Source organism: Nicotiana sylvestris, chromosome 10 (genome assembly GCF_000393655.2).
Source record: "Nicotiana sylvestris chromosome 10, ASM39365v2, whole genome shotgun sequence".
NCBI classification, from domain to species: domain Eukaryota; kingdom Viridiplantae; phylum Streptophyta; class Magnoliopsida; order Solanales; family Solanaceae; genus Nicotiana; species Nicotiana sylvestris.
The window spans coordinates 34,726,967-34,736,095 of record NC_091066.1 but is presented as its reverse complement, the minus strand read 5'-3'; the positions used below and the strand labels follow the sequence as shown (position 1 = coordinate 34,736,095).

Here is a 9,129-nt window from a genome sequence, read left to right as displayed (position 1 = left end):
TTTTATCTACCATTCTAAAATTACTTAAACTACAAGGATTCTACGCTAAAATACTATACAGTTTACTATGCTAAAAGTTTCTACATTTTACTACGCTAATAAATAAACTAAATATAAACAACATATATATTTTAATCACATAACATTAAAAAAAATAGTTACAACAATACTAGTTTCGCAAATAAAAAACACATAATGACATAAAAATACTAATATCTAAATACTTATATTAACATAAAAAATTAAATCTAAATTTTACACTAATATCTAAGTCCGGATAAATATAACATACTAGTTTTGCAAATACAACACAAAAGGACATGGAAACACATTCAATAGGCAGTGATATACATTATTATACAAGTTTGGACATAAAATAAATCGAAATATCTCGATGTTGTGTGTGCAATACGTGAAAATTTGAAGACGAAGGAGATAAACCACGAGTTCAGAATGCTCTACTACGATGGAGGACCTACGTTCCTGACCTTTTGTGTGACGGGAGGGGCCCACAATTTTTTTTTAGATTGTCGAACAGTTGGGGGTGGGGGACCAGCGTTTGTAAAAAAATGGGGGAGGGTTCTGTCGAGGAAGAAGACAAGTTCAAATTAAACGCTATATATAGCGTATGATTTGAAAACGCTATATATAGCGTTTAATTTGAACACGCTACATGAGAAGTCAAATCGTCTGACACATATAGCGTGTAACAACAACACGTTATACTTAACGGCAGACGTTACCGTTAACATATAGCGTGTTGTTGTTGCACGCTATATATAGAAATGTCATTTTTTTAATATATTTATTTGTGTGTTTTGAGTCCAAACACACATTATTTAGGTTCCGGACTCTAGACCATGGTCAAGGAATATCTTAAGAAAACAGATCTGATCCATCATTTTAGTAGGACACATGGCGCACATCGAGTGCATCACTGGAGGAACTAGAGGGAACTTTCACGGGAGAGATCCGAACCCGTAAATATGAGGCCCGATTAACCCGAGTGACGTACTATAAAGAGAGTAGCTTTTCCATTTCCCAGTAACTTTTATTCGGACTCATTGGTTAGCTCCATTCTGTTCCCCATTGTTCCTCCCTCTCAGGTTTATTCTCTTTTCATTATCAATTTCATGGTTTGTATAATGAATGATGAATTTGTATGCTACAGTATCCGCTTTGGCATATTCTTTTCAATTTTTATGATTAAAATCTGTATTTGGAATCAACTGTTTCTAGAATTTTCTTGGTCTGCTGTACCAAAAGATTTTCTTTCTATTGTATTATTAACTTGAACAATAGGTTAAGGATCTGTTGTATGTCTCCAAATTTATAATACTTATGTACTCCATGTTTTGATGCTACTGTGTTTTTTTTTTTGATGAAGTGAATGTCATTAAATATTAAATGGCATCAACAAGATGCATAGAAAAAGTTACAATAAAAGGATGTGTCTGCTCATAAGCCAAAAACTTACTGAACAATTAAAGAGCAGACACTATCCAAAAAAAGTTCAACACTAGTACATGAGCCTGATTGAACCAACTAAATAAGTTAATTAAACAATTGGCTTTGAGAGTGTGATTAGGAGTTAAAATCCCATAAAAAAAACTATGTTTCCTTTCATTCCAGATGCACCAAAAAGTAGAACCAGGCACCATAGACCAAGTTTTTTGTACTCTTCACGAACACCAGCACTCATGAACATCTTTAATGCTGTTTGGCTACTACACAGTGCATAAACAGATGCTCTCGGATTCCATCTGGCACATATAACATCTATTTACAGTCTGAAATGCTTCTTTTGTGGAGACTGTCTTGAGTAAGACATGCTTCATACAAGGTTGTCCAGATAAAACCAACTACTTTTGGAGGTAGTTTGGTTTCCCATACAAGCTTCCGTGGCCATTTGTCAGTCAGTTCCTTGTTTAGAACATAGATTGTCATATCCCTTTTTGACAGTATATGTTCTATCTTTTGATTCTTCCCATTCCAACCTATCCTGCACCCAGGAGTTGACATTGACACCTGATAATTTTGTAAGAAATCCCAGCAGGTCATTCAGCTCCCAGTCCTGGATATCCCTTTTGAACTGTGGCGTCCAAGGGTTGTCTTGCCAGTATTGGGAAATAGTGGGCTCCTGCTTGCTAGCAAGTAAAAAAAGAGTTGGGTATTCATCTTTCAGAATCTTTGCCCCTAACCAACTGTCTTGCCAGAAAGAAATATGAGCTCCACTCCCCAGCTTGAGTGATGATTTAAGTTGGCACTCATCCCATAGCTTTGAGATGTGTTTCCAGGGACTTTAACCATGAGAAGCTCTATGTTGTCTAGTGCACCAGTTGTTTGTCGCCCCATACTTTGCTTGTATTACAGCTTTCTATAGCCCATAACTTTCCATGTTGTATCTCCAATGCCATACTCTTGCTTGTATTGATGCTACTGTTGTATTTTTATTTTATTTTTTAGAATTTGATAGTCATTAGTCAATCCGAACAATTTTTTGTCCGGGGAAGGACATGAGAGAGCGACTCATATTTCGTTATCTCCAAAGTAATAACTAATACATGTACCAAAATGATTTCCTATTGCTGGTCAAGATTCAAACAAACTAATTTTGGCTAAGATTTTCAAAGATATCCTTCAACAATTTCGAAAATGAAAAAGTTTAACTCATAGTTTTCTTCTTTTCATTTTTTTTAATTTGTAAATTGTATATATTCCAAAAACTAGATTTACCTAAATCTGAGTTTTGGCTTTGAAAGTTGGTCAAATTGACTATTAATGATTGATTTGGGATGTATGCGATTCAATTTTTTCCAAAATAATTCAATTTTGGTCGTAGAATAGCTATAAAGTTATTCAACTTGTGGTAGAAGATTGGCTAAAAGCAACAACAAACCCAGTATAATCCCACGAGTGAGGTCTGGGGAGGGTAGTGTGTACGCAGACCTTACCCCTACCTTTGAGGGTAGAGAGGCTGTTTCCGATAGACCCTTGGCTCAAGGAAAGAACTTTAAATACACAATGCTATTGCTTGGCTTCTCTGCTATTAGATTATTCTTATTTATGTGTTGAATCCTTAGTGCAGAATAGTTGAAATGACTTCTGCAAGTGTAAAGGAAAATTGCCTTGGTTGGGCAGCCCGAGATCCGTCTGGATTTCTTTCACCTTACAAATTCAGCCGGAGGTACATTTACCACTTGCAATGTTTGAATGGCCTTTGCTGATGCATTATTTCTTTGCTTCTTCGTCTGTTTTCATCATTTGACAAGGGCTGTTCTATTTCTCCACTTTGGATTAGATGATCTTTAACTAACTTTAAATGGTTGAACTGTTGATTTGATCTAGTTCTCGAGTTTTTTTAAGTAGCAGTGCTATTTATCTTCTGCTAAAATTTTCTTTTACTTGCCGCAGGACAGTTGGCAGTGATGATGTTCTGCTGGATATTTTGTTTTGTGGAATATGTTTCGCTGATATTGTCTGGACCAGGAATAAACATGGACATTCAAAATATCCTCTAGTGCCAGGGTGGAAATTTTGATTTCAGAAATTATTTGATGCCATGATACATTTTTTTCTCATTTACTTATATTGTGACATTTTCCGCTTAGATTGGCATTTAGTTATTGTCTTTATAGTTATATTGTGTTATTTATTATTTTCATGATTGTCAGACATGAAATTGTGGGAACTGTGAGAGATGTTGGCACCAATGTTAAGCACTTTAAAGTTGGCGACCACGTTGGAGTTGGAACATATGTTAATTCGTGCAGGGAATGTGAATATTGTAATGATGGATTAGAGGTTCATTGCTCAAAAGGAGCAGTATACACTTTTGATGGTATAGACGTGGATGGTACTGTTACTAAAGGGGGATACTCCAGTTACATTGTTGTTCATGAAAGGTTAATTTATCTGACTCTCTAACAAATTATGTATCGTTTTCACCCCACTCATCCCAAACTCCCCCAATCTTTACTTTATGTGGACCAAATGGTCTGTCAAATAAAATCAGTGTATAGTTTACTGATAAGTGCTGCTTATATCTACAGGTACTGCTTTAGAATACCTGAAAATTACCCGCTTGCATCTGCAGCACCTTTACTATGTGCTGGAATTACTGTCTATACTCCAATGATGAGACATAACATGAATCAACCTGGAAAATCTCTGGGTGTGATTGGATTAGGTGGTCTAGGTCACTTAGCGGTGAAGTTTGGAAAGGCTTTTGGATTGAATGTAACAGTATTCAGTACAAGTATATCTAAGAGAGAAGAAGCGCTGAAGCTTCTTGGAGCTGACAATTTTATGGTCTCGTCGGACGAACAGCAGATGAAGGTATGGTCATAAGCTTGTTGTCTGTACTTATCTATGGATAAAAACATTGCAGAAACTGATCCATCAAAATAATATATCGCAGAAAATGCTATAAACCGCTATTGCCCTGTGATTGATCTTTTACATTGTTACAGGCGCTGGGTAAGTCATTTGACTTCATGATTAACACTGCTTCTGGAGATATTCCATTTGATCCATACTTGTCGCTGTTAAAGACTGCTGGCATTCTTGTTCTGGTTGGCTTCCCAACTGAAGTGAAATTTAGTCCAGGAAACCTAGTTCTCGGTATGTATCTGTTAAACATGCTCATAATTTGAAGTAAGCCTGTGCTCGATATTTTGCCCTCAGCTAAAATGATTCATGTGTGATAGGTATGAAGAGCATCGTTGGGAGTGTAACCGGTGGAACAAAGCAGACACAAGAAATGCTGGATTTCTGTGCTTCCCACAAAATTTATCCAGAAATTGAGATAGTCCCAATTCAGTATGCCAATGAGGCACTCGAAAGGTTAATAAAGAAGGATGTCAATTACCGTTTTGTAATTGATGTAGGTAACAGCCTCAAGTAAGGTGGAAGAAGAGGATTTTCTCTAGCGCTAATTTAAGACGTCTCAAAATGTTTGGCACTATTGTAGTAATGACGCTGGTTGATACAACCTTCACAAGTTTTTACCATATTTATGCTGCTAATTAAATTTTAGTATCAGACTATCAGTACCATATTTTTCTTTAGCACCAACTATCACTTCAATATTTCTTTCTCCGCCATTTACGTTTTTTGTACCATTTTACATAGCATTTTTTGTGTACTTTTTAAAGAATTACACATATTTAGTTTAGCTTTAAACTTTAAACTGTGTATTACCGTTATAAAATGAAATTGATGGAATGTGTAAACATGTTAGTCAAACTAATATTTTGAATTTCGTTTCTCATCAATTTGTGTCACACAAAATCGAATAAAAGAAGTATAATTTTGTCAGAATGGGAGCACTAATTTTATTAGCATCTAGCTTGACTGAGAGGATGGGATGAATTGAGAAGTTGTCCTATCGTAATACTAGCTTTGAACTAGATTGCTAACGAGCAAATGCCATGTCCTCTATCAATCTAGTCCCAGTCTCTCCGGCAAGTGAGACTGGCGAAACCCGGGTCCACCTTTTTAAGTCAAGTAATGTGACCCCCCGAAGATTAAGGTTTTCTCATCATATTGATGAAGGCCCCCCAAACGAAGGGTTCAGTCACTAAAAGAGACGACTTTTGTCTCCATGGAAGAAGAATAGGCCCTCTCTTTGGTCACCAAGAATTCGAGGTCTAACTTGTAGAAATGAAGTTTGAATTCTAGCAAAGGCAATATTAATTGAATTTTTTTTATATGCCTAAACATTACAGGGAAACATTGCCCGCATCTGTACGGGTAAGAAGGATCATATATTAAATGGATGAGTACCGACGTGCGTTTAAACCAACCGAATACTATTAATTAAAAAAAAATCGAGTTATGTTTAAACTAATGCATACACTAGGGATAAAAGAACAGATGCTTCTTTTCGTCGAACTAATCAAACTTTAGAAAAGACAACAATAGCAAACATACTTCTTTAGCAATTATTATGAAAGCAAATAATTAAATTAACAAGAGATAAGAGAATAGGCAAAAATAATAACAATCAGTACCAAGTCATCATAATTTTTTTTCTATAATTGAGTAACTCATAAAAGTTTAATAACTTATCCTTCGAAGAGTTACAATCATTGTACTTTAGAATTATTGCAATAATATAATATTTTTTTCTCCATAAAACTATGAGCATATGACATGTATTCCCAAAAAGATTCTAGAGGAAAGCATTTTCTTTAATGTTGTTTTTCTTCAAATGATAATTGATGATATTTGACCAGAGCTCGATATGGAAAAGAGATTTGAAACTCAATTATAGCTATATAACACACAATTTTAATTTATTATAATCACTAAAATTCGATGAAGAAAAATGTTGTAATAAAAAATTTACCCATTTCTTCATTTCGACAATCTCCTTGCGCATTTTTGCTAGCGAATTTTTTTTCTATGATTTCTTCATATAACTTGGGACTACAATGAGGGCAAACTACATGATTGAGCCTTTCACATAGTAGCTCATTTTGATAGAAGATTTGTACATTATGAAGACGAAGTGTACCATAGTCTCTCCTATAGCAAATTAAGAAAACAAAAAAGAAAAAAGATTGTGAGTCCAATAAAATTTTAGGATATATAGCACGAATGAAGGAAAATAAAAAAAGAAATATAAAGAAAAGTGGAAACTTATTCTTTAAGTCCGTACTTTGGCTTAGGACCTTGACTCCCAAATGCCATTGATTAAGAGTTAAAGTTGAAAGAAAATAAAGTTGATCCAATAATCTTTCAACCTTTGTGCGATCACTAAATCTTCTTCAGCAACGGAGATTTTGATCGGAAAACTTGATTTTGACGAAACAAGACTTAGGATATTTATACTACTTATTAGTGTTAATGACTTACTAATTCTTTGAGCGGGACCACTTTTTAAATGAAAGAGATTTTTGCATGTCATATTGATAATAAAGATATGCATATTATTATAGTAACCAAAAGATTCCAAGAAAAATAAAATGATACAAATGAAAGTATGGTAAGAACATTAATTCTTATACTTTATGTCATGAGTTTAAATTATGTCAACATACAATCATCATGACAACTCTAGGATTTTAATCAGACGGGTCTTCAAATGAATAGTATAGATAATGGATTTATGATTACTTTCCAAATGGGAGTAACTAAATATTATTAGTGTCTAATTTTAATTTCTCTCTTAAACCACTGATTATTTTTGGACTCAAGTAATACTTGAACTACCAAACAACCTCTTACTAATGTTCACACTATTAATTATTAAAGTTAAATATTTCTACAATTTCTGATTCTATAAATATTTGACTTCATTTAAAAGTCACTTTATTTATCTAGCTTTTAAAATTTGAGCCTTTTTCCCATGAAAATTGGAATATAGTTACTTTTAAGATCACACTATATTGGGGGGGGGGGAAGAAGATATGAAGATTTATAAGGTTGTAACTTGTAGCGATAACATGCTCTGTCAAACGTATAATACTATTATATGTGAATGCAGGTGGTTGATGTTCCAACTAAAGCAGGTGGTGGTCAAACATAGCTTTAGACAAGCAAATGGAGTGTCTTAAGTTTTGGCAAAGGAAGCTTCCAAGGTGTCACGACCCAATTCCACTACAGACTGTGATGACGCCCAACACCATTGCTAGGAAAGCCAACACTGAACAAGCTAGTAGTTTCCCATTTAAATAGGTTACTAGGTAGATATTATCTTCTCATTTTATTAAAAGGCTAAGAGATTTGCAATTGAAACACAACTAAAGCGAAAACAAATAAGTGAAAATCGAAATCATGTAAACAAATCCAAAATCATAAGTCTACTAGTGTGTGCCAAGATCCCGTGTCACAAGTATGTGGGCAATCTAGTAGATTATACAAAACCATGCTATCCTACTGTCTGAAGGAAATAGACAGAAAATAAAGATATAGAAGAGACTCCAGCTGCTGCAGAATGGCTCGAGAGGGCAGCTCACCGTGAAGTCTCAAACTGGGGGATCGCGCCTGGTGGATAACTAGATGCGCCTGCCTCAGATCCTGTACAATTAAGTACAGAAGCGTAGTATGAGTACATAAACAATATGTACCCAGTAAGTATCCAGTCTAAACTCGAAGAAGTAGTGACGAGGGGTCAACTTGACACTTACTAGGGCAAACAATAATATAATTAAAGTGTTATGCTAAGTATGGATATCATAAATAATACTGAAAGCTCAACAACAGAAAATGATAAATTCTTCTTTCATAAATAAAGTGTCAATTCAAGCCATAACATTTCACAATTTACATTCAAGGCATTAAAGCAATACAAATCACAGAAAGTCCAAATAAATAGCGTGCGTAAGTTATGCCGAGGTCACATGGGTCGATCCAACATAATAATAAAATGTTCACTGCCAGAGGGTCGAATGGCGTGAACCATAGATGCATCTATTGACCTGCCGAGGCGAACGACCCATATCCATGGGAGTAGTGAAAATAGTCACCCAGCTCGCGGAATATACTTGCGACGCTGTTAAATATGAATATAACAAAATTCTTCTCAATTCTTTTCAAAATAATAATTTACTTGAAACCCTTTGAAATCTTGAAATTCTCAACATAGTTCTATTCAACGTAAACCAACAAAATATGTTCAGATAAAGGTATCCACAAAGCATGGTGTAAGCCTAGATCTACCCGGACATAACAAGAATAGTAGCTACGTACAGACTCTCATCACTCTGTACGTACATAGCCCTCACAATTTAATCATATATTAATTTAGTTCACCTATGGGGAAATTTTCACCTTACAAGGTTAGAAAAGAGACTTACCTCGCTTCAAGGTCTACTTTCCGGTCCAAGCTTAAGCCCAAACCCCCAATTTGGTGTCGAACAATCCGAAACTATTCAAATAACGTAAAAACTAATCAATATAGGCTCAAAAGTTCATATTTCCACTATTAGAGTGATTACCCAACCCATATTGCAAGATTCCTAAAATTCACCACAGGCCCACGAGCCCACGTGCCCGGATTTCGGAAATTTTCGAAGAAAGTTGTTACCTATAACCTTAGAATCAAGGATATACGGTTTTTACTACATTCCATAACAAATTTCGTGGTTAAATCTCATTTTTATCAAAAACCTAGGTTTTACT

The 9,129-nt window shown here is 35.0% G+C and overlaps 1 protein-coding gene across 2 annotated transcripts; it reads left to right on the top strand.

Annotated features, from left to right (window-relative positions):
- Positions 1 to 938: 938 nt before the first annotated feature.
- Positions 939 to 5,076, top strand: LOC104227952 (probable cinnamyl alcohol dehydrogenase 1). Of its 2 annotated transcripts, none has more exons than XM_009780330.2 (7): positions 939 to 1,106; positions 3,089 to 3,187; positions 3,415 to 3,528; positions 3,675 to 3,905; positions 4,053 to 4,338; positions 4,473 to 4,623; positions 4,710 to 5,076. In XM_009780330.2, the coding sequence occupies exons 2-7, from the start codon at positions 3,099 to 3,101 to the stop codon at positions 4,904 to 4,906; spliced, it is 1,068 nt and encodes a 355-aa protein (XP_009778632.1). In that variant the 5' UTR covers positions 939 to 1,106; positions 3,089 to 3,098; the 3' UTR covers positions 4,907 to 5,076. The 2 variants fall into 2 exon arrangements, with proteins under 2 accessions (XP_009778632.1, XP_009778633.1); XM_009780331.2 differs by having other exon boundaries at positions 1,008 to 1,106; positions 3,084 to 3,187.
- Positions 5,077 to 9,129: the final 4,053 nt, after the last annotated feature.